Genomic DNA, 25,880 nt, shown 5'->3' with positions numbered 1-25,880 from the left:
TGTCAGCACAGCAAGAAAGGGTGGGGAGAGAGAGAGAGAGAGCGAGCGAGAGAGAGGGAGAGAGAAGTGACTGGGAGGGTGTGTTTCTGTGTGGGTGAGAGAGACAGAGAGAAGGAGGAGGGGTGTAGACAGAAAGAGAGAGAGAGAGAGAGCTCTAGCATTCAGAGCTTGGCTGTGGTGAGGACACCCATCAGAAGTGCATTCCTGGGGCAGCGAGCGAGCGAGGAGAAGGCAGAAAGACAGAGCGGAGAAGTCACGACATCCTTTAAATCTCTCCGTGACCACGTCTGACTCTGACCTCCGCGGGACTCGCACGCTCCTCACACACACACACTCGCACACCAGCCGCACACCCGGCTCTGCTGCTCAGTCAGAAGTAAAGGATTTCCCCATGTGAGGTAAAGAGGCGGAGGGGATAAAAACCGAGGATATAAAGACACTGAAGAGAAGGATACGATCCTCTCGCTGGGTGAGTGTAGGAGATTGTTTCGAATGTGTCCTTGCCTGTTTGGATGTCAGTGTTGGGAAGTTTCTCTGAAGTAAGCTGATCTGGCTGTGGTTTGGCTGTATGTTCCAGCATACATGTAAAGAGGGTTATTATTATTAAACAAGTGTGAGCTTCTGAGCGTATCATTGTTGTGAGTGGCAGACAAACAAAGACAATCTTGTGTTATGTCTCTGGGGAGCTGAGCTGTGTCTTCACATGTACCTGTTGACACTAGACCCGCCACCCAAGTATTCCTGTATGAAACAAAAGGACTCAAACCTGTTTGGGTGAAACTTCCCTTCGTCTTTTTTCACTTTTTTGTTGTGTTTCTTTTTTTTTTTTTTGCGTGTGTGCTTTACTCCTAATGTGAGCCAGTGTCTATGTGCATGTTTTTGTGTGCAAGTATTTAAGGTGTTGAAACTATGAGACCGGCAGGCTATCTCTTACACAGGTTTCCCGTCACACAGCCTGCTGCTTTTGCCACTGTAGGATTAAAGATTAATTTATGGAGGGCATGGGCAGAGTTCAGCTCACTCACTGCATGTTCCTACTGCATTTAACTGTTAACGTGCTGCACATCTCAAATGCCAAAGTCAAATGCACCCAGCCACTCTAAGCCTATTTAAACATTGACTCATTATTATGCATAGGTAGCATCTTATTTAACATTTCCCAGCATGGTCCGTGTCAGATAGTGGAACTTGGAGCTCATTAGCAGGCTGTATTTGTTATCCAATCAGGGCCATCGATTGGAAATCCCCCCGCCCCAACACTCACACACCCCTGGGAGGTGATTATTTTCTTTCCTGACTGACTGTGGGAGTTACAGTTTTACCTCATGTGTTATCTCTGTTGTGTGTTTCACACGGTGAACTTGGTTCTTGAGAGATAATGTCATTATAATAGATGGTTTATAGAGGGAAAGAACCAAATTGTCTACTTTGACTCAGCTGTTTATCATATCTTTAACTTGGCTCCCATTCATTTGTTTTAGTTCTAGTTATCCCATGTTATTGTTACTTTCTCTGCTGTGTGTACCTGCACTTGTTAACCCTTGTTCAAAAGTTTTACTCCCAGTTGACCTTTGCTCATTTAACTGTGCCAGTTTCACATACTGACTCTGCATACCACAAAGATCCTTGACAAACCAGCTGTCTTTAAGTATATTTATTTTTTATTTATTACCTTGAACCAGTAAAATGTTTAAATTTGAACATGTTTGCTTCAGTTACTGGACTGAGCAGAGAAGTGATTATATAATGTACCATTAAATGTCACCTCTTTAAAACACTGAAGATACACTATTATACCTAAAGCAACTATCAGATGGCAGGATAATGATGTAGTTGCCAGCAGCCTCAGCGCATTATAAAACTTTCCTCTCAGCCTTGGTTAGTTAGCACTTATTTTCTCTCTCTCTCCCATTGTATCTCCCTCACTGCCTCTGTTTCGTATTTTCTATCACATGAATGAGCCTGTTCAGCATGGAGAGAGCAGAGTGTCCTCTGAGAGTCGTCGTGCCTTGTTCTCCGCAATGTTATTTTTACTGCTCTTTCACTGCTCGAATACACATATGGACTCCCCTCTTCTTCTAGAATAGTCTGTCTGTCTGTCTGTCTGTCTGTGTCTCTGTCAATGTGTCTGTCTGTCACTCAGCTCACATGGCAGGGAGAGCTAGTCCACCCATATGCGCCGAGATATCTCATGATGGGAATTTTCAAAGTCATTCTTCACACTGTGAAGTGACTTAATTTCTCACCGTCCTTATCAGGAGTGTTTCCCAACTCCTGCAGATGCACTCAGGGCCAGAGGTAATTGAAAAGGCTATGACAGCATGACGGCAAAGTAATATGTTTGCATGTTTGGGGTTGTGATTATTTTTGAAAAGGTGGTGAGAACCAACCAACCCCCCCCCTTTATCTATCTTTCTCATGTGTTGCTCTGTCTACCTCTCTTGCTCCCCCTTGTTCTTTCGTGCGTCCTTCTCCTGCCTGTGCAATGTGACGGAAGGTAGTGCTGTGCTCTGCTCATGTCGGGTCCATTAGGGATGAAAGCACACTGCAGTGATAAAAGATTGATCCAGTCCTCCTTGCATCACATTCACATCTCTCACACCCTGCTCCCTCATCTTGCCTCACACCCCTGTTTCCAATCCAGAGTCAACCCACTTTTCAATATATCAAATCATCTGTACTCCACTAAATAAATCATCATCACCAAGTTTACTATGGCAAACTTCCCCCACAGGATTTCATAAAATGGGAACATTCTGTTTCTCATGTGCAGGGTGCTGTATTCAGTCTGTTGAACAAGGTTACAAGTTCTCAGTGATGCATAGAGGATATCTTCCTTCTTCTGAAATGTTCTGAGCAGTACATTCTTTTTGAATGGGTGAAGTTTCTCTTTCACCTCCCAGGTGTTATTGTTGTATCAGGAAGGGTAATATGCACTTGGCTAACAGAACCAGTAAGAGACTGGCATCCAGCCCAGCATACACAGGCTTTACTTCACCTGTTGTATCCGAGGAAGCAAAGACAAACACAACAGACCTGTAGTTTGTCAGCTGGGAGGCTATAATTACTGGGAGGAAGGAGGGGATTTGGAGAAGAAATTTCACTGCGGTTCTGCTTTTAGATCTTAGGACATGAACCTTTTTTAAGAGCACCTGAAAGCATATTTTTCTGTTTCTGGACTGAGCAGAAACATGCATGTGCCTTTTGATCCCAGCTGGAGGTTTGAGAAACGCTTCCCTAAAGGGATGGTTTGTTTACAACTTCAAGCCATTGTACTTGTTTTTGTCTTCAGTCAACCCTTTTAGGGAACGTGGCTGAAATAGTTTTCAGTCACTGAGTGACACACACGTCCTTAGCCTGGATCTCATCCAACATGTGCAGGTCAGAGGTTAGATTAAACCACCTTCTCTCAGAATGTCCTCACAGAGCTTAGTCCACCTGAGGACATGTACCCATGTGAGTCCAGATGACTGTAAAGTTCACCTGAGTGAATGCTGTCATGTCCTGTCAGGGTGAACTTCCCGTAGCCTTCATGGGTGTTTACTCTGTCACGTCATCAAACCCATAGCTTCACGTTTCTTGTTCTATTGTAACGACTTGAAAGCAGTGGCAGGTTATAGTTGCTGGGGTTATGGATGTCCATGTCTGTTTGTCTCTCTGTCCATGGCTCTCACTTCTACCGTATGTAGTGATTATAGCGCGGTAAACATCTTTGCCATCCCCCTGGGACGGTCATGTGACTGTGTGTGTGTGTGTTTAGTGCGCATCTGTGAATATGTGTGTGTGTGAGAGAGTGAGCAGCAGGTTGCTCCCTTGCTCAACCAGCCATGCCGTGTTGACTCTCTGCACACAGAGCTCTCTGGGCAGTAAATAACATGGTGCTTCAGCCAAGTGCCCCGGACAGGGCTGGGAGGGGGGTCAAGACGCCAGCAAGAAAGAGAAATGTCTGCCTCATGGGCCAGGACTCGGAGATACTAAATCAGCAGACGGGAGAGGAGAGAGGCAGGTGGATTTGACAGACTCGTCCCTCACACCGAGAGGCTTGACGTTAGATCTGTCATTGAATATAGACGTGTTTGATCAAGCACATTAGAAGCAAAACAAGCAAATGTTGCTTATGGGAAGTTAGTTAGTTAGTTAATTGTGCACAATCATATTGGTGAGCAGAAGCACAAGTAGCAGTAGGACTGGGCAAAAAGCAGAATTGCAATAATTAAACATTTTGATGATTATATGTTGATGATAAGAATATAATTAGCAATTATCATGTTACACACGGCTTTGTTTTGACTGCAGATGTACAGTAGAACCGAGGCATGACAAGGTGGAGGCATGTGACTGCATAAAATATGGGTGTTTTAGTTATTTTAGGATACCGGTCTCAAAAGCACGTGGGAAAAGCTCTTACCAAATAATCCAAGAAGAACAAAATGATGTGAGCCTCTTCATCAGTAGTCAGTACTCTGTATTTTCACCAAGCCATTGTAAACCGTTACGTACACATACATCTTCATTGTGTCAGTTATTTAGTATGTACAAGGAATGTACTCAAAGCACAATCTCTCCCAGGGTAATCTGTGCCCAAGCATCAAAAACAAGGCCTTTTTTCATCCATAGAGAACAGATAAGCCATCCTCTAAGTTTCAGTTTGCCCTCTTCTCTATGGTTTAAGGCACAGTGTTTGACTTAGACCTGGGCCCTGCGCCAACATGCAGGTTTACTGAGATGCCTGGGTACCATGGCAGACTAAATCCTCGATCCCCCTCAAATGTAGAACATGCACTGCTCCAGGTTTTACACAGCAAACTACAGATTCAGATAATGTGGTAAACCTGCTTCATGAAACGGGTCCTTTTATGAAAGGCCTCAGTTATCAGTTGTTTTTGTGTCTCTCTGCCTGCTGTTGAATAGTCCCCCTTTTAACAAACTCTCATCTTTGTGCCGTCACGTCCAGCCCCCCTTCAACACTCCACCTCCTCCAACCTTTCTTTGTCGTTCCCAAGGGGTATCCGACTTATCTCTCATGTAAACTCAACAACAGCAGTCTCGTCAGTATTAAGCTGCGCGCATGTGCATGTGTATCCATGCCAAAGATCACCCCGGTGATCCGGAGCGAGATGGGTGAAAGCCAACTTTCTGGAAGTGGAGGGGCACCTCAGGCAGATATACTGTCTTAGTCCCAAAGGTGCTCCTAGGATACTGGGAATCAGCCATAAATCTGCACACTGCCCCCCCCCCTACCTTTTCCTCACTCATCTTGACTGCCCACACATCTTCCCCCCACTGCTCTGACAGGCGTGATCGCTGCTCCTCCTCGGAGTAATGACAGGGAGAGAGAGTCGCCTGTGACAGCTCCCCATCAAACTATAAATCAGGCTTATTGAGGGGCCCACCCTAAGCCTTGTGATCCACATGCAAAACAAACAGATTACACCCTTTACTTTTTGTCTATTTTTAGTGAGTACATTTAGGGCTGGCTATCAACCCTCAATACTTTAAGTTTTAGTCTAGTTTTATAGTATAGTTTATTTAGGCAGTCAGGAGTCCTTATATGGCTGCTTATGACAAAATGAATATTGTTGGTGTTTGGCATCTTTTGAAATTAGAAAAAAAAACACGTTTAGATAATGGAAAAGAGTTTTGTTATCTTTGTCATTGGCATTAATGTGGAAAAATACAAGTAACACCTAGCCATAGCTGCATTAACACCATCCTAAACATAATTTTATCCTCTTTCCAATATGCTCATTCAACCAACACCACAAGATTCAGTTCTCGGCATTGTGATCCTATAATTATTATATATAATTATATATATATTATAACAGTGAACCTCTGCACCTTCATGCCTCTGTAAGTAGTCTAAAATGTGTAATTGATACCTGTGGGGAAAAGATGCACTCTGCATGACCACTTTTTGGTAGTAGTCCCTTTGTTCTTTTTTTGTGGCACATTTTTTACTTTTGATTTCTTTTTTTTTTTTTTTCCTTTTTTCTCCTTGTGCCTGAGAGTTATTTCTATTTTTGCATTAAGTAGCCCGTTAGCTCAGCTCCGCTCTCTGTTTTAATGACATGTTTCACTTTTAAGAAGATGTTTATTCGAAATATGACTAAACAAACCTTACCTTCAGGTGAGCAGTGTGGTCGCAAAGGCTTGGAAGTGTGCTCATAATACAAAAAGCTTTATTATGAACTGAAGTCAAAACGTTATTCTTAGATTGATGACTTATTGTACATTCCACTGTGCTTGTCTGTTCAACCTCCCTCCAACTACGGACCTTATCTCAGCTCATACAACAGCATTTTTGTGGAATGAGTCGTGATGGCCACGGAAAGACAACATCCTATCTGTCTGGAGTTGAATTTTACACGGTCCTGCTGCATTAGGTTACCTGAAGGTCTGAACGCACACCCATGCTGTCTCTCTTGCTCCATGGCTGTGTTTACCTGTATCCCTCTCTCCAAGGGCCAGGTATGTTCGAACTCCCTAGGTAAATATTGGCAGCGTGTGAGAAGAGATGTTTTGCATAGCAGACTGACTTCAGCAGTAGAATAGCATGTTAATCTGTACAGCCTGTGGCTTTCTCCCAACCTTCCTGGCAGTTGTTCAAATAATGTCACAGTCAGGAACTCTGGCTTTCAGTTTCAAAGTTGAACCTAATCAAAACCAGCAGTGAATGGAGTCCATTAGCCACAGTAGTAGTTTGTGAACTGCCCATGTAATGTCCGTGACCTCAGATTGATGTCTCGGGAGGATACTGGGTGGAATTCTTCCCTTTCATCTGTGTAAACATTCATTCTGAGGACAGAATCTTGTTTTCTTTTTGTTGGAGTCATATATTTTTGTTCCATCCCTGCAAAAGAATGTGCACCTGCTCTGACCTGTATAGATAACTGCTTTACCCAAGACTGAACTGAAATCTTGTATATCACTGTTGCACATGGTGTGACAGACTGAACTGTGAGAAGTTGATCTAGGTTTGTGGCTTTAAGCACTCTTGTATGCCATTTTCCTTGAAGCAACACATTGATATTTGTTTCCTTGGGCATGCTAATGGAAATATTCCCCTCGGCTCAGATAAGGACTGGCAAGTGTGTTGTTGCATTACATGGAATTTAAGTATGATGAAAGACCAACACTAGTCCCAGTCACTGACAAAAGAGCCTCCCCTTAGTACCTCTACAGTCGAAGGAGATTCAAGTATATGAATTAAATGATGTTTATTTGCTTCGATTGAAGCGTTGACGTTTTCTGGTGTATGATGTGAGGCCTTACTTTGGATTATGCTTCAACACTTTAAGATGGCAAAAAAAAGAAAACAAAAAAAAGCTGGCGTGAATAATTGATATGTGCAGACATGGAAGCGACCTTTAAATTACTAATGAGTTCAGCTTCAAACCTGTGACACTGAAGTCCGTGGCATTCCTGACTCCTCAATGACACACACACGCAGCACGCACGCACACAGGAAGTGAGAGTGGAGCAGCCTTCCACGCATGCACCTGCAAAAAACTCAACTAGAAATAGCATGTGTTGGTAAATTTAAGGCTGCCAATTGCATCCTTTTAAATTAGTGGGTTCGCTTTTACAGTTACATGTTGCTTTAGTCCCACACTAAGTATCATTATTTAGTTAGAGTCAGCCTGTCTGCAGTCCGTCTTTCAGCTATATGTAACATATTATTTTGGCTATGGGATAACTGCATGTCTATCTAACAGTATGTATGTACGTATGCATGAGCTGCACAGCCTGTGTGTATGTATGTTATATCTAGGGTGTGTGCTGTGTGTGGCTGGGAACAGTGCAAAGTCCTCCTTCCCTGGCACATATTGCTGAGTCAGGTCGTGAGTATATAATTACACATGGGTGCCCATCAGCAGTCAGAGGGCCTTCTTCCCTGGCTCAGCCAACAATACAAACTCCTGTGCTCGCAGGGCTCAAACCACTCATCCTGAGCCGAGCTCTCACTGGAGGCCAGCTCTGTCGGGCCGTCCACAGGCCATGTGCAATCCTGCATTATCATTCTCACCATTAGCTGCTGGCTCGGTGGGCGGATCCATGAGTCAGCGCAAACAAATTCCTGGTCTCTAATGTACTCGCCTCCGCTTGGTTACCGGGGTTTCAGCGAACAAGTGAATGACTACTGCCAAAACAGGTATGAGTAAGTCTTTCACTTGGCGAGATGAATAATGGAGTAGTGTTTTATTGTGGCCTGGGCCGTGTAAACTATTGTGGCCACATGCTCAGGGGAGTGTACTTTATTGCCTTTCAATGAAATTCAAAAGTGTGCCAGGGTTTCTTTCTATTTCCAAAGTTATAATAACAAAAACTAATCCTACTTTCAAAGCATTTTCAGGATTTGAAATTAAATAAAGATTCTCTTCATCACACCTTTTCCTTTTTTCTTCCGTCTTGTGGTCAGGGCCTGGTTAGAATCTGTCTCGGTGAGTGCTGCTGGTGATTCATTATGACTGGGATTTCACACAAAGTGCTGTTTTACACAGTGTGACTGTAGTGGTAGTGACAGCCACAGGTGATAACCAGATGGCTTCAACTGGAGTAATCGACCTCGACCTTTGAACCCTCCTCCATCATCTATTACATGCTCGGTGATTACACAGCTTGTATGTTTAGTGACTGTACATGAGATGTAGAAGTTCAGAGTTGTCTAGCTGATCTGGGATTTGTGCGTGCAACAGTGAGTATGCTCTTGTAAATATTAGGTACCGCGGCCCATATTTGCCCTTGATTTGGAGGCAAAGGTGTCCCCCGTATTAATGAACCGCTGATCCACTCTCATTGGTATTTCACACTCGGACGAGCCAATCATTATAATGGAGAAGGCTGAAGGCTGCAGCGACAGATCCCTGTATGCAAGTATGACGACTAAAGCTTATTAGTGCTGTTTTTGATTCCTTCGCACCGAGTCATTAGCATGTCAATAGAGGCGAGACACGGGCGAATGGGGGACATTTTCAAAGAGTTGGTCGGTCACAAGCATTTGGAGTTTGTTCAGAGAAATATTTGCTAAATTAATGTGCTGTGAAAAAATGCATTATTCATCAGGTGTGTTGAAGCTTCAGCGAAGCTCCGTTAGCGGGGAGCCAAGCAACCGTTCAGTCTAATTAAGAAGCATGTGTCTGGAGAGTCTGTGAGGCTGTCTGGCCCTCTGCTGTGAGGAAGAAGCAGCAACACTTTCACCGTCATAGTATAAGACACAATTTTAAACTACGTATACACTAATGCCTGCATGCAAATTAAACGTTGTTTTGGGAGCACGAACAAAAACACACATAACCCAGTTTTCTTTTCAAAAACTGAGCAAAAGAAGTCGTGCAAGTACCGCAAAGTGAATAGACTGCTTTCTGATGTTTTGTTAACACCTCCCAAACTATACTATCAAACTGCGACTTATTATTTTTTGTTACATTTTACTGCTTTGCCACCTACTATCAAAGCTCATTATCTCCTACGTGAGAGGTGTGTCTGCATTGGAATGTTATTAAGGTTTAATGACGCTCCAATAGAAACCCTCAGATCTTAGATCTTGTTTCTTGACATACTCAGTGAACCCCTACCTGCGCCCTGACCGCAGGCACCGGAGCCCTGCTGATAATGGCTTCTAAATGGGAGTTCTAGTGTTTTGGAAGCTACTGATGACTCTTTGAGATTGTAGAAAGTATTGCGTCCTTCATGGCAGATATGGAAGAAGATCTATCCCTCAGAGATGAAGCAGATGAAGTCATGAGGCTAGGCCAGGCCTGTCAGTATTGTTATGTAATGTGCACATGCTAGGGCAAATCCCTAGCCTGAGCATATGTTTTATACCGGTGTTAGTACAGTTCAATCCTGATCTAAAATGAGATGTTTGAGAGTCAAAGAGTGAATTTATAATAAAGAATAATGCAAATTGCAAAGAAAAAAATAATATATATATAAAGGTAGCAGAGTGACGCTTTCAGAAAGCCTTGTTCATTAAAGTGCTATGAAGGGAAGGTTTCCAAAGCCCAAGGCTTTGACTGCAAAACCTCGCTCATCATTAACAACGATAATGATATTTTTTTCGCCCAGTTGCTTCCAGCACCACCTGGATACTTCTGTCCAGACTTGAGCAGTTTCATAGGCAGTGAAAGAACCCTGAGCCAGAGAAATTGTTTGTATGCATTTTGAAATTATTAAAGCCAGTTGAAACTCTTGCAATGCACAGTATTCCAATCATTTTGTGTGTGTGTGTGTGTGTGTTTGTAGTACTGCACATTTTTAGCAAGTGAATAGGTGGCCATTAGACAATTTTCTCTTGCTGTGTAATGAAGAAGTGACTGAAAATACCCATGTGATTCATCACAGCATTTCCACAGGGAACCAGTTTTAATTGCTGAAGCAAAAGGCTCATTTCCACCATGTAAATAACTATTGTGCCACTCTAAACTACGGGCATGTTGTGGTCTTTTTTGTTTGTTTTTGGTCTCATTGGTCTTTAAGCACATACGCTGGATATTGAAGAAGAAGAAGGAGGTATAGGGAATAGGAGGAATGAAGAATGCAAAACAGGTGGCGAGGGAGGACAAAAGACAGTTTCTGTTCTCCCCTTTATTACTTCTATCAGTGGTAACATGTGGACACAGCAGAATGGCACTAAAAGCTGGCGAGGCGCAGCAGACGACCCAGCGATGCCAGGGGCCACAAAAGAGGCAACACTGTCTGCTGAGTGTGGAACCAGAACAACAATAGTGTCTCTTCAGTACAGATGAGACCAGGCTGCTCGGTGCCAGCGTGTTACTGGCTCTTTGAGTGTTTCTGTGTGTCTCTGCCAACCTGGACCAGAGTGGCACAGAGCACTGTTCATTGTCCTCCAACATTGTCTAACCTATTATGTACACTTTAACCAGTCAGAGACAGGGTCTTATTTTCTCTGTTGATGCAGATAGGGATAACTGGTTGTCCACACTTGTTGTATTTGTGCATGCTCGTGTATCTGTCTGTGGTTCACATCTGCGGCAGAGAGTGAGGTACACTCTGCCCTTTACTCCTGCCATTGTTCCTTGGACTTCTGTTGCTGCAGAGATAGCAGAGTAATCACTTTGAGCTGCAGCAAACCCCTTGTAAAGATATGCCTGAATGGCATGTGTGCTCGCAAACACACTCACACATACAAGCTTGGACATGTATTTGACCATTGCACGAGGATGACACAGTTTTCTGTACTTTGTGCGCGCGCACACACACACACACACACACACACTCATGCATTACACACCCAGTATGCATACCCCTTCTTGTAGCCTAAGGGCTCAGGTGTTGAGAAGCTACAGCACATTAATAACCTTGCTTGGACTTTTTCCCCATGTTTCCTAATACCGTTTGTGACTAATAGAAATAATTTTTTCAAACCTTTGCACCGGAAAACCAAGGGTTATGGGTGTGTCTGTCCAGCCGCACAAATACTTGTGCCTTTGTGCTTGTGTGTGTATTCGTTTTTTGTGTGGTGTGCATTTTTGGAATCTGGATTTGTGTTTATAACATAGAAATAAATGGATAGTTGGTGTCTCCCACAAGATTCTTGTCCAAGCCTGATCCAAATACACAGACGCTCATCTCAAGCCTCATGTGCCGTAAATTATTTCAAGCAAACAGCTGTAATTTTGGCTCATGGACACTCTGTGCCCAGCTTGTCCAAAAAGGCCCATCAATTCACAGCCTGACACCGCACACAGGCGAGCCGAATCTTGCCCAGTGCGTCTGCGGGGCTGTGACACTAACCACTTCTGCCCTGAGTTGAATTCAACGAGGAGCTCGGAGGCTGTTATTGAAGAGAGACAGAGAGAGGCACAGACAGGGTGATGAAAGACGCAAAGCTGGTTAGCTGGATGGGTGAGTGATGATGAGAGGGGAGAGAGAGGGAATGGCACATGGCTCCCATCACTGCTCTTTCCTCTACGACTCCTTCTCCCTCTTTCCTTCTCCCTGTCAGACTTTTTTTTCCTCATTTATTCTCTCCCTTTCTCATTGTCTGTCTTCCCCCTCACGTCTCTCTTTCTTTCCCTTTCATCATACAGTATGACTCGTCTGTTTTCTTTATTCAAGTTAAGATCCTCACGTGCCTTTTTTTTTTGTGTAGATGTGCTTGTGTCTGCAGTGGGAGATTTTTAATTGCTTCAGTTTGCTGATTACCTCCAAAATGACAGTGCTTTTCTTGATTTCTCCCTTTGAGAAAACACGTGACAGGCCAGTGTTGAGAGTTTCAGCTGAAACGGTGTTGTTTGGGTGGTTGGGTGGGGCTAAGGCGAGAGTAAAGGTATGTGCTGGAATGTGCGTTTTTCCTTTTTTAGAGGGGTTGGGGTGTGTAGTGACTCTGAACATGTTCAAAGCAGCCTGGAGCCCCATTCGCCCGATGGCTCTGACACCAAACAATCTACAGTAGGTAGGTTTAGTGTTAGCCCACTTTTTAGATAGCAAATGTGTTGATTGACAGACTGTTTGTCTTCTGCAATATTTTGAACATCAATTCAGCCCCTGTCATTGTTGTCGGGAGCCTACGTTGATGGCATGCTTCATGATTCGGAGACATTTCACAAACAGCGTAAAGGTGCCTCTCCTCCATCTCCGTTTCAGCAAGATCTGACACAGGACTCGGGAGCTGTGCTGTGAAAAGCAGCTGGGTCAGGCGGATGTCTGGTTCTCAGTGTTGTTGTGCCTCTGACAAAGAGAATAGACAGCAACCTGAGACTCACAGGCCTGTTTGTTTCCTGTTAGAGCAGATTATCACATTTCACCAGCCAGGAGGGACAAGAACTAAGCATCATGGGAGAGTGACATTCTTAGCTGGGAGATGTTTGTGTGTTTGTGTTCCCATTTAATGAGATTGTTACGGTACATAGAAATGCTGGACAGATATAGAAACCTGTCAGTTAGATACTGCAAGTTTGTATGCATGTAAATTAAATCATCTCTGTCAGGTAGGACCTAATTTCCCTATACTTGCAGGCGTATATTTGACAGAATTATATAACCTCTGTTTCAACTTTGCAAATTGTTTTCTTACCAGTTACTCCGAGGTATGAAGGCTTTTACATAGAGGAAAGTTTAGTTCACGCCTGTAAGGTAGCATTCCACTGCACAAGGCTTGAAGATTTTAAAGTGTGTTTTCCAGTTCACCTCTGCATGATTTAAAATAAAAAAAAAAAAAAAAGCCTCGTAGCTTCAGTAAATGATTGTCTACTCACTCTATGACTCAGACAGTTAGGCTTAATTATGTATTGCAACACAGCACACTCTGCACCCTCTCAAAGAAAAATATTGACATCTCCGCTGTGTTGAAATGTGTGGCGTTTGATTTTGATAGCACTCCCTTTTCATATCAAGTTTCTTTCCAGATGAAATCACCTCCCTTGCCTATCTCAAAAGAATTTCTTCCACATGTGATCATCCATCTCTATCTCCTGCTTGTTTCCTGTGATCTCGGTCCGCGAGTTCAATCTCCAAGCTGTGCCGTCAGTCCCTCTGTATGTGGTGTCATGTTGAGCTGTTCTGTGTGATGTTGTTGCCACATCAGATAGGCTGTTGCTCCCCAGCAGAGTTTGTGTTTGGCATCCAAACAGCGGAGAAGTAATGGTGGTGCGGGGCAGCCAGGTCAGCGGCAGAGGGGTGGCGGGGCGGGTGGGGGTGGGCGGTGGGGGGCTTTGTTAAGAAAAGCAGGAATTCTTCCGGCTGGCAGATGAAGTCAGTGCATTCCTCCAAAGCAGCTCCCTATAGGCAGCCAGTGGAGCAGAGCCAGGCACTGAATGAGGGGCAAGATAATGGTGGGGCTCAGTATTAAACACCTCCCATCGAGAGCCAGAGAGACGGACAGAAAGAGAATACCATCTGTCTGACTGTGGGTAAAGAGTTGTCTTTTACTCACCTAGGCTACAAAGTTTCATTTACTGTGCCAGGTTCTACAGATAATCCCACCACTGCCTGAGGCATTTCACTTTTTATGAGCACTGCAGTATTTTATTACCTTGTTTTGAAGCTTAGCTGTAAAAGTACAGACAGACAGAGGGAGGACTGAACACAACGATATTCATTTAGGTTAAACCTGCTGCCCAGACGTGTGTTGTGCTACCTGCTGATCTGCTTTCTGAAGTCTGATGAGACCCACTTCTGGTCCTGCTGAGGGGGGATCAAACTAAGGGACACACACACACACACACACACACACACACACACTTGTTCTATTTCCCTTGCCATGTTTCTATGTATTTCTCCCCGCACAAACACCCTCTCCCAAACATAGACACACTTGAGTTGCTCCACTTTCCCTGTCCGTTCCCCTCGGCAGTAAGCTATCATAACGGCTTTGAAGGAGGGCAGCGGAGCGTTTAATTGGGTTACAGATTGGCATTTATGCTCCCAGGTCCACCAGATACTGCCGGGGCTCTTAACTAACCACCGGGAACTTAACAAAATGCTACACTGCTCTACCCCTCGGCTGGTCTTGAAAGTTGATGATGCTCTCACTCAGCGCAGCACAGTTCTGACGTCAGTAATGTTTGGTGTGGAAACTGGTATTTTAACAAAATGAGTAAAAAGTGAGGGTGGTACGTCTGTTTTTGTTTAGGTTAGCAACAAATTGTGTCTCATGTTGGGGTAAGATAACGTCATGATCTACAACTCAGGGAAGCCTTTAAAAAAAAGCTGGTGTGCATTGTTTCATTCATCAAGGTCTGTTCTTAGAACTGGAAAATCATAGATGTCTGGATTGATCATCAGTCGTATCAACACACCTCTAACACATCTTTCTGTTTTTGTCTTTCAGAACCAGTGCCATGCAGTGCTGACTTGAGTAAGCCCAAGCTGAAGTGATCTCTTTTGAAGACCCTCTTGCCCTTCACCCACGTCCTGCCCGGTCCCAGATGGAGCTCAAAGTGTGGGTGGATGGAGTGGTGCGGGTTGTGTGCGGCCTGTCTGAGGAGACGTCCTGCCAGGACGTGGTCATTGCTCTCGCCCAGGCCATTGGTGAGCAACTGCTGTGAAATCATTGTGTGATCGTGTCTTGATACCAGCTCCCAGGCTGTAGTTACTTGGCACCTTGTTTGTCTGCTTGACAGTTTATCTAAAGGCCTTAAGTGATTAGATATCAGCCCTACTGTGAGAATTTGATGGAGACAAAACAAGAGTACTTTTACATGGCAAAGTTGCAACAATCCAATTCTGGACTCACCTTTTCATTCTCCGCTAACCCAAATCGAATAGTCTGCAGGATTGTCAGGGGGTCAATTTGGATTTGAGCTGGCTCTCTGTCCCTGTATCCTCCGGCTTTATTCAAGCAATACACTGCAGCGGCGTTGAACAACATAACTCCAGATTTAGCACTCTCCTCCTTCCATGAGTGAGCTGCCTGCCAAGTCATTAGGGAGGGTTTGTCCTAATTTCAAGGTCCTTGTGGAAACTTCAGTTTATTTGAACATTTTTACATGTTGTGTGAGTCTTACGCAGCAGCCTTTTATTCCAATCCTCCGAGGCAGAGATTTAGAGGTATCAGCTTCATCATAATGTGTCTGATGTCATTTGTTCACTTCGCATTACTTGCGTAGAAGCAGTGGGAGGAGTCACATCAACTGCTTTAATTACACTGAAAGAGATTAAAGGTCTTCCATAAGTTACTCATAAACAGTCTTGACTGACTCGTGAAATTATTTTATAAAAGCCGAGCGTCATGCAGCTTCTTCATTTTGATATGGGTGGTTTGTGTTGTTTTTTGCATTTGTATGTGTGTTTCATTGTACTCACCCTGTGTCTCCCTGTGTCCTCAGGTCAGACAGGCCGTTATGTTCTGATCCAGCGTCTCAGGGACACAGAGAGGCAGCTGTTGGCCACAGAGAAGCCTCTGGAGTCTCTGGCTAAGTTAGGACAACATGGCAGTGAAGTGCAGTTCTTCCTGCGCCGTACAGGCCCTAGCAGCAGTGATGGACCCAGCTCAAAACAAGACAGGACAACTCCTCTCCCACTGCCCAAGCATACTGAGCCAGAACCTTCGAAACGCAGCCAGCCCAAGAAAGCGCTCACGTTTAACTTGGGGCCATCCACCTCTCCTAGATCCAAAGCCAAACAAATTAAGCGGTCTCCTCGGGACTCCCCAGAGCAAAGAGCTTCCCCCTCCCCCTCCCCCAGCCCAGTATCCCCTCATGTGCCATCCCCGTCTCCCTCACCACCCATCGGCCCTTCCAAAGAGGAGGTCTTTAGGAAGGTTCTTCAGCAACAGGATAGACTGAGGGCTTTCGAGGCCCAGGTAGAAGCTCTAGAGAGGGAGTCGCATACCTGGGAGCGTGCCTACCCCTCTCCGTGTCCTTCACCAGTCTCTGACGCTCGCTTGCAAGAAGAGATGGACGCTCTGGAGCTAGCGTTGCGGAGGAACCAGGCCGAGCTTGCCCACGAGCAGTACTGGGAGGAGGAGCTTCAGGCAGAGATGGAGAGGGAGCGAGGAATGAGGAGGAAGCTGGGGGAGCTCCATGCCAAGCTGGACGACTGTGGACGGCGGCTGCACGAGTTCTCTGTTCGCTCTGCTCAGCTGGAGCAAGAGATCCAGCGGGAAAGCCAGGCGGAAGGGAAAGCCAACAGACCCGAGGAGTCTCTCGACGCCGTGAAGGCAGAGATACAGAGCCAGGAGAATCACGGGAAAGAGCTGGAGGAGCATCTATCTGAGACTGACATGGCTCTGGGAAAGGCAGAGTCTCTGCTGCAGGTAAGGAGAGAGGTCACGGTTCTGGAGAAAGGGCTGTAAATCCACATCAGCCCACGTGTGGTCATATGACGGGTGTAGCACAGACCCTCTTCTAGATGTACTTAGAAACTGTATCCCTCTCCTACCTGCATACTGCAGCAGACAAACAATAGTGCAGAGACACTCGTAAAAAGAAAAAAAAATAATGGGTTGAAAGGAGACATGATTTATTGTGCCATTTTGATATATTAATTATTATTCAAGAAATCCCAATGGCATGAACACTGTATACTCATATCCTACCTTGTTGAAAATGTTTTATTATCCGAAGAGCTATTTACAGTGTAGCTGAACTGGTTTGGCAGGTGTCATCTAGTATGCATGCTCTGAACATGTGTTTACTAATGGTGTTCATACTTCATTGCCAGTATCTACACATTCTTGTACCCTGTGTATGGAAAAAGAGATTAAAGAGGATTGATTTGTAGAATGAACGCCCCTTTTATTGGATCTACACAGCCTTAACGTATTTTAGTTTGTGGTGTCATTGTTTGTTTACTTTTGGTCGTTGTCATAGATGCGGCCATATCAATAAAAGCCTAACCCAGTTTGAAGTGAAACTGGAATTTCCTCATAATCCTCATGAAACCCAAGACTCAGGTATCCACTTCATGGAGCTCATTCATACAAGCTCCTGCCAGGGAAGAGAAGAAAATTAAATTCCTCTTTTATTGTAGTGTGCTAGATGGTGTTTTAAATGCTCTGATACAAGGAAATAGTAGTAATAGTAATAGTAATAGTAGTAGAGTATGCTGAAAACATTTGGAGTCTTGCATTTTCGTGTTTTCATTAGCAGAGACCATCAAAACTAAAAGACTGCCGTATCCCATTCCCAATCCACTGGGCTCCAAGTAATAAATAGCAAACTGGCGGCAAAATTGATTAAAAAATAATGATAGGCTCATTTGAGTCATCAGTCAGTCTTCCTTGTGTCTGACTCAGGGGGGTGAACTCAACATATTTAGCGCCAAATTGATGGAACAGAGAGGGACTGTGTCATGATCAATTTGCCAATTATATAGAGAGCATCCTGCTGCAGAACAGAAGTATTAGGCTTTTGTTTTTTCATACTTAGTGGTATATATATATATATATATATATAGATATAGATAGAGATATATATATTATAATCCAAGTGTAACCATGGAGACATTTTGTCACCCTGGCAGGTATTGTCTGACAGGAACAAGATGTTTTTATTTACTTTAAATAACATCTTAACAGAATGGGAATGGAAAGGTGTGTGTGTGTGTGTGTGTGTCTGGCCGTGTCAGTCATCAGTCAGCTGACTGGTCGAAGCTGCCAGCCGAGTGTTTAAGTGTTGGTGGTGATGAGCACAGCGTTCCTGTCATTAGACTAATGGAGGCGGACCTGCAGATGTGAACTGTCTCAGCAGGCTGCCTCAGTCTAGCATCAATTACACGTACACACACACACGCACACACACACACAGATGTTGGGGTTGGGAGCTATAGTATACTGCTGCTGCTTCTTGTACTGCACACACATTGATTAAACTTTAATGGGTAGTCGATTAAGACTGATCAACTGGCCTGTTTGTGTGCATCACTGTTTAATCTGTGGGTGCGGAGGTGATGCCACAGTCACGATGGAGGATCTCTGAACTCCATATTTTTAAGGAGTTGATGAATATCTTTCCCCCTGGCATGTGGCCAGTTAAGACAACTTTGAAATGTATCCGACAAATGAGCATTGTTATGTATCCATCTACAGCTCAGGCTGCTGGAATCAGAAAAATGCTCTTGGTTGTTGTGGGACTGGTGATTCATTGTAGCTGAATGGTCTGATGATAACTGATGGATCTCCACCACTGACTTGAGTTGGGACTTGTAGCTTCTGCTGCCCCCTTATGGTGAAAGGATGTTTGGCATTTACAGTAGTAATAATGTGACCTAAAGGCAAAATGCAGTAGTCCTGCATTGTAGAGTCATCAATAAGTTCTGCTGTGGGTGTGTTATTATAAAAGTTGTGATCAAAATCATGTAGAAGAGAATTATATCTGTAGATGAACGGGTGTTTTTTTTTTTTTCTTTTTAGCTCATTTCATTTGCAAATGCTACACCTACTGCTGATTACAGGCAAACAAGGTGTCAGTGCTCAGTGAGTCAGCACCGACTGATGTGATCTCTCAATCGCCCTTTGTTTTCCTCACTGATCCACGTTCTTTTCCGTCTCAGGCCAAACAGGAGGAGCTTGAGGAGTTGAATAAGGAGCTGAGACAGTGTAACCTGCAGCAGTTTATCCAACAGACGGGTGTCCTGCCTGCGCACACCCACTCACGCACAGAGCTTCAGGAGCAACTGGAGCAGTTAGAACTGGCACATCTTCTGCAGGATGGATACATTAACGGAGGTATGGAAACAAAAACAAGTATAAACACTCAAACTCAACATTGCATACTTGGCTATTGAAGTCAAATGATGTGCTGTCTTAACATATTTTTCTGCCTCACCGTCAGGGCACAGTTTAACCCAAGTGGAATCACCGCCTCGCCCCACTGCCAAACAGTTCCTGGGACATCCACGCAACCTGCAAAACCCTCTAGTGTCCAGTCTCAACCCCGAGGGTGTGTATGTGTGAGACCCTGCCGCTTCCCAAGTCCATCCTGCTCTGCTCCTCTCCTGCCCTGCCCATCCCCTCGTCCCCAGAGCCCCTTGCCCCCAAACTTTCTACCCCAGCTTGATTGGGTTTAAGGCTACAGCTGCTGTCTCTGGTGTTGGGTAGTGGACGCATCTGTATAGTGGAGGTCTTTGCTACTTCTAGCTTCCCTCTGCTCTACCTTTTGAAAGGCCAAAAGACTTCTCTCTGCACCTGCTACTTTCCTGTGTCTAACATTTTACAGTTGGTCTAATCGTCCACATTGCTCCTTTTTAATTTTCTCACCTATGCCTGTATGCTTTAATTCTCTTGGTCTATCTACCTTTTCGTGTTGCCTCTCCTTCCCTCCCTCCTCCTCTTTCACTGTTTGCTACTGGACTAACGGTAGCTACTTTCGTTATACTTCAATGCATCTGGGAACTTGCTCCTAATTTCCCCCTCCGAGTGGCCCTTTCACCCTCAAGTCAACAGTCGTCTACCGACAGCTGCTTTTCACAGTATCTCCATGTAACACGTCGATCGCACTGGGAATGACTGTAGCAGACATTCTGGTTGTAGTGCTGTTTTTACACTGTTACATGGAAAGATATGAGACCAATGTCTTTTCAGTTTGCCTTTTATGTATGGATACTATTTATATGTGAGGGGGGGGGTGTATCTGTACAATGCCTTGTAATTTGGTAACACTTGACTTCCAAAGAGCAAGAGCCTTTCACGGAGGGCTCTGCAAAATGTATTGCACTGTCCCATTCTCTTCCTGTGTGAAGCCATGGCCCTTGTTTGCCTACAGAGAAATGTATCTTTCAGTTCTCTCTCTGCTCTGCTTGAAGTCGGCGCAAATTATTTCAGGAGCTTATAGCTTTTGCCCGTCTATTTTTGTCGAGCTCCGCGCTAAAAGAAGGGATACATTTCAGAAGTGGTGCCACAGGGCCATGGTTTCTTTAAGATGGTTTTCTTTTCCTCTGTTGGGATGGATGCGCCTGGTTCTTTTGCTGTCATCACACCTAACATTTGACCTGTCATAACTTGCAACGTGCCTCAGTGTTACTGTAGATTTAGGATGATCTTGCTTACCTAAATCCTAACAACAAACATCAAGCGAGCAAGGGAAGCGGCTGTTTTCAGTGCTTTGGTCATAGTTGTTATTGTCATCCACAAATGACCATCCAAGCCACCTAAACCAATATGTGCTTCATCATAGCACTCAGCATTTTATTATATGCCTCTGCATTACGCTGACAGGTCAAAGTGACGTGTGTGTGCTGAGTGTGCACTCTCTCCTCGCCGCCTCCAGTGCGGTGTTTCCTTTGTGGGATTAAACAACCACTTTTTGCTTTGGAAACTACGGACATCTCAGTGGTCGTTATAGAAACATGCTTGAAACCAATTCTGTCCCGAAATGCTACTGTAAATATCTTGATCGACCCAGGTCTCTCCTGCTGTGTCTTAGCTGAGAAATGTTTTCCAAACAAAGGGATCATCATCCCCACTTATTTTTGTGTGTCTTGCAGTCCTGACATCCCGAGAGTCGTCATGGAGATAAAACATGGACCGCAGGGCCAAGGGAAACTTGTTCACTGTTCTGTCACCGTCGCATCTTATTTAACCCCTCGTCTTTGTAACCCTTGTTATTATTTAATCTACCATGATATACATTCTGTATATACATAAGACAAATATATTTACAGAGTTTTGCTACTGTAAACACTGCAAAGTATCTGTATGAAATGTAAAATAATTTAGAAACCTTTTACCTAGAGCAATTATTACTATGTATTTAAATATAATAAAAATGTGCATTGTGTTTTAGATAATCTGTTGTTGAGTGATTGTATTTCTTAATACCATGAATCCTACACTGTATTTTATTTATATTCATCCATGTAACTACAGTAACTAAGTGTGCAGGTGCTGAGCATCTGGAATACCTTGCAGTAAATAATTAACACACCACTGTACCCTTTCTGGAAATGACAGTGGCACGAGGCTCCTATGTGAAATGCATTATGAATATATTATAGGTACTGAAATATGGATGCCCTCCTCATTGCTTGTGGTACAATGGGTCCCGGAGTGCACCATCATTTCTGGGCATTTTCAAGCTGGTATTCACAGGTGGCTGATCGAAAGTTCACAGAGTGCGTCCTTGGGAGCAGAGGGATGTATGGCAAACATCCTGGCATCACCGCAGCTGCTGTTATGGATGATGTAACACGGTATATCTACAAGACATGTGACCCTAAAGGCACAAGGGCGCTGCAGACTTGTGAGCATTTGAGAAGCCCGAGTCCACTACTCCACTTCCTTGTACGCTCAAGCTATCAGTGTAATGAATTTCTTTTGCTTACCATTCTGCTTACAGAAAACTGTGGACATGACCCCACTGAGTCCACGTGCGCTCTACCTCTCTTTAAATGACAGAGAACAAAACAAGTCATTACTTTGTTATATTCTGTCTTTTGTGATAAAAATCTGTGGCATGACGGGATAAACACGCAGTTGCACAAGTATGAGCCTCGGCACAACACTTTTGTCCTCCACCCCTTTCCTGTTTGTTTACCCTGGAGAGCAAATACACTAGCTGTCACACACTGTGCCTTGAGCTTCTCTAGCTCTCTGGCTAACCCCTGACTGAAACCCTGTGGATTTCTAAAAATACTCATTTGCTGACACTCGCCAGGTAAAATCCCAAACGTGCCCATATTTTCTTACCATTTCAACATAGAGATGAGTGGATATCAGAAACTTGTCTCAAGGCGTTAAAAAATCTCAATCTTTTCCACTTTGCAGGCAGTGTTGTCAACTCTTGACCATGTGTTTACATGTGAGGAGAGGTAAATGACCCGACCAGTTTAGATATTATGATTAATTATGTGGAATTGGATTTTACTGAGAAGCTTTAGAGCTGTCTGGCTTGGCAGGGGTTATTAGATAAGCTCCAAATCCTTGTTTAGTTCCCACTGTCTGGACAAGCCCACAACGTGGTGCTACACTCGTGCCTACCTGTGGACGTGAAGGGTACCGCACATGCACCTAAAGTCAAACTATAAAGTCTTCCTCTTTGTATGTCCCACCCTCTGTATTCAACGTGGATCACATGATCACAGGTCATGTATTTTTTTTTCTTTTATCCCACATACAAAGTGAAATCCATTCAACCTCACCCACTTCATATCTAAGCCCAGAGGACTCCAATCTCATAAACAGGACATTAACAGATTATAATGATGTTTCAGGACACTTCACCGAGGGAATTATTTTTCGCTCATACAATAGGTCTCCCTGTGAGCCCCCATCCAAATCTACTCTCGGGTTAATGTATATGCTGAGTGTCCGACCACTTTAGGATGAAAAGTGATTGATGCGTATTTATAACAGGCAGAGGGTGTCTGGGCAAGAACACCGTTGATGTGGGCGAGAGTGAGCATCTGCACTTCCGCGTTATGATGATGAATGGGGCCATAAGTTAATGAGTCTGACATGCTGCACTTATCTATTCCTCTGTGTCACACTTGAGTCATTCACACTGATGGGTATGAAACATCCTCACTGATACCAGGAAATGCAAGACAAGGCACAAAAAAAGATGCATGATACCACAATTGATTTGAATAGAAACTTTACTTTTCACTTGAGAGATACTGTCTTACAAACATACATGGTACATCATGTACGGATACAATTAGTTCCGATTTTCTTCCTCGGACTTTGTGCTGCTTCGTGATTTAGTAAATAACTGGAGAGCTGCTTCCATTAGTGCAAAGGGTTGGATACATTATTATTATCTTTATGCATTTTGTCCTAAAACCAAGTTCAGTGTCTATTATAGTAAAGCTCATTTTTGCTAGACGGCCCCCCGGAGAACCTCTACAAGAACCCCCGGAGGGCCTCTGACCTCAAATTTGAAACCAATGAGCATGGCGATGATGATTATCATGTCTAAACCACACAGATGAAACAGAAATTGGAAGAGAGCACTCACCCATAGTCTTGACAGTAGGTGGCATTAGAGAGGTCTCCTCCATAAGAGGCAATGAAAGCCACTGCCCCTAAATAAGGGGACGGATAGCGTGTGTGAACATGGGAGGAAGTAGGCTACAGTACACATGGAGACCGCTGGGAGAGCAGCCAGTCATCCTGAGCAGGCCTGTCCCAGCTATGTGCATGGGACATGATCAGCTCTACTTGTGGAGAGGTGTCTGTCTGGTCCGGCTGTGGCTGGTCTGGGACGAGCCCAAACTGAGAGGTATTCCCAAAACCAGGTTAGCCGCTGTCACACGCACAGTGGAACTGGCAACTGGCACAATGTGCGTTAGTCAGTGGCTTACCTGCTTTTAGATCTGAGACCTTACACTGACAACCCCGGGCACACACAATCTGTGGAGTAACACAGACAAAGGCTGAGCATTAAAACAGTAATAAATCAGTCAGCATGAGGGGTGGAGATTAGTACGACATCTTCCATTCACATCACTTTTACTAAATTAATCCACACAACACAAAATTATATAACATTTCAAATAAATCGAAAAAAATATCTCAAATCTTCTGTTGTCCAAACACTGTGGCAAACTGTTTTACAGAAAATAGAAATTGCAGCTGGCTTCCAGTCCGCGACGTATTCATTTGGATACCGAATTATATTAATATGCTTTCCATTAAAATTGCTATGAAAAAAAAAGTTCAATAATAATGAATAATTACATCCGACAACTGCATGGAAATTCACAGAAATGTGACATTTAAAGACGTATTAGATTTGGCCTATCCATCCACACCATATAGACAGAATTAAGAATAGTGGCAGATAAAGGGAGCTACTTACCAGTCTCAAGTTTTCTTTTGGATTAATTTAAAAAGAAAATAAGCTTTCGTTTTGGCCCATAGGACCCTGTGTACAATCTACCCAAGCATCCAAATTGTTTTTTCTCTAAAGGAAATCACAGTGCATGGTTAAAGTTAGGTGCATTTTTAGATTATAGTGTAGCCTACACCGACGCAGAAGTTCAGTTCACTTGCACTACCCCTACCCTGCCCACTCCCCTGCATCTGCAACCCGACCTGGTTATGCAAATCAGATGGGAACTGGCACCGTGCACAGCCAATGGGCTGCCGCGTTGGAGTGGCACGGCCCACCCACCATAGAAAATAGACAAATAGAGACGTACAGGAGGCGGGTTCAGTGAGGGCAGCAGGTTAAGCTGACTTTTGGAGTTATAGTTGGGGTGCGGCGCGTTCAGTTTTGCACGTCGTACATTAGGAATGAACCATTATCGCGTTAACAGTTTCCTGCCCTGAGCGATTATTTATTGCAAACATCAACGCCACACAGGTGTCTTTATCCTTAAATAGTCGCCGCGTGATGCCACAGCTGCCTTTGGAGGTGGGATACGTGTTTTAAGCGGGTGTGACAAAGGACGCCCCTACCCCTACAGTGTGAAGTGGTTGAACTCGGCTTACTTGTGTACAGTGTTGCCATGAGCAGAGTGTGGCTGTGCACGTACCAAGGATGCAGCATGACAGTCTGATCTGATGATGACGACGAGGAGGAGGAGGAGGAGGAGGAGGAGGAGGGCGATGATGATGATGATGATGATGAACACTCAATTATTTACGGACTGAGAGTTTAGGACTCCCTGGCTTCAATAACAGATTGTATAACATATTAATTTGAAAACTACAACTAATTTGAATTTGATTCCGTGTAAATGTAAGCAACACGTGGAAAAAGTTGCATTTGAAATGCCAGCACTGATCGTTCATTGTACTCAATAAAGAATGGTAATCATATCATAGCATGTAGAAATAATCTAGATATGAAAAAAATCATCGTCCGCATAATAGATTTGACTCGAGGTTTATCATGGGAGGACACCATTCCCTTCTACATATACACAAATCACTTTTAATTGCGCCTCTTTCAGCTTGTCAACTGGAACATGATGTTCTCTCTTTCTTTCCAGCTATTATCAAACGACTGCTGTTGTTGTCTTTTTAAAATCCCTGACCAGTTTTTGACTGTGAAAGCCATACATCTACGGTCAAAGTCCTCTGGGATTATTCACAGCCAGGATACACATAACCCTATGACATAAAGTAGCAAATCAGGATTACATTATATTATGTAACAGCTGATTTTGCCAAGTTAAAGTTACCACTTGGGGGCGACAGTGAGACTTGTTTTGACTGCTTGTGATTGCTTGACAGGTCAGGGAATAATTGTTATAATCACTGTTAATATTCTGTGATAATATTTTGATAAGATAAAATGTTTTGAGCATGCTGGAATACATGGTGTTGACAGTGTGGACATTTCATTCAGTGTTTTTTTTTTCCCGATCTCTATAATTCAAAGTATATTCAAAATATAACTGGGATGAGAAGAAGAAGTGTTTTATAATTGAGAATATAGGCTTATTCTACTACTCTAAAGTGGTATCTCCGAAACATTTGATTTATCTGTCACCACGTGTTAGTCCCTGTGTTAAAATACCAAACT

At 43.9% G+C, this 25,880-nt stretch overlaps 1 protein-coding gene across 1 annotated transcript; it reads left to right on the top strand.

Moving 5' to 3' along the window:
• The first annotated feature begins 128 nt into the window (after positions 1 to 128).
• On the top strand, positions 129 to 21,204 carry rassf7a (Ras association domain family member 7a). The gene is made up of 6 exons (XM_070831104.1): positions 129 to 469; positions 14,798 to 14,997; positions 15,795 to 16,723; positions 18,961 to 19,135; positions 19,242 to 19,349; positions 20,893 to 21,204. Exons 2-6 carry the CDS (start codon positions 14,895 to 14,897, stop codon positions 20,922 to 20,924), a joined length of 1,347 nt encoding a protein of 448 aa, XP_070687205.1. The 5' UTR covers positions 129 to 469; positions 14,798 to 14,894; the 3' UTR covers positions 20,925 to 21,204.
• Positions 21,205 to 25,880: the final 4,676 nt, after the last annotated feature.

Source organism: Pempheris klunzingeri, chromosome 5 (genome assembly GCF_042242105.1).
Source record: "Pempheris klunzingeri isolate RE-2024b chromosome 5, fPemKlu1.hap1, whole genome shotgun sequence".
Classification (NCBI taxonomy): Eukaryota; Metazoa; Chordata; class Actinopteri; order Acropomatiformes; family Pempheridae; genus Pempheris; species Pempheris klunzingeri.
This window is presented reverse-complemented; position numbering and strand designations above follow the sequence as displayed.

What these genes read in the sequence shown, in the direction of transcription:
- rassf7a (XM_070831104.1), top strand. Translation starts at nt 14,895, where the DNA reads ATGGAGCTCAAAGTGTGGGTGGATGGAGTGGTGCGGGTTGTGTGCGGC. An exon ending in TGCTCTCGCCCAGGCCATTG is followed by an intron (nt 14,998 to 15,794) that starts GTGAGCAACTGC and finishes CTGTGTCCTCAG; the next exon opens with GTCAGACAGGCCGTTATGTT. An exon ending in GGATGGATACATTAACGGAG is followed by an intron (nt 19,136 to 19,241) that starts GTATGGAAACAA and finishes CCTCACCGTCAG; the next exon opens with GGCACAGTTTAACCCAAGTG.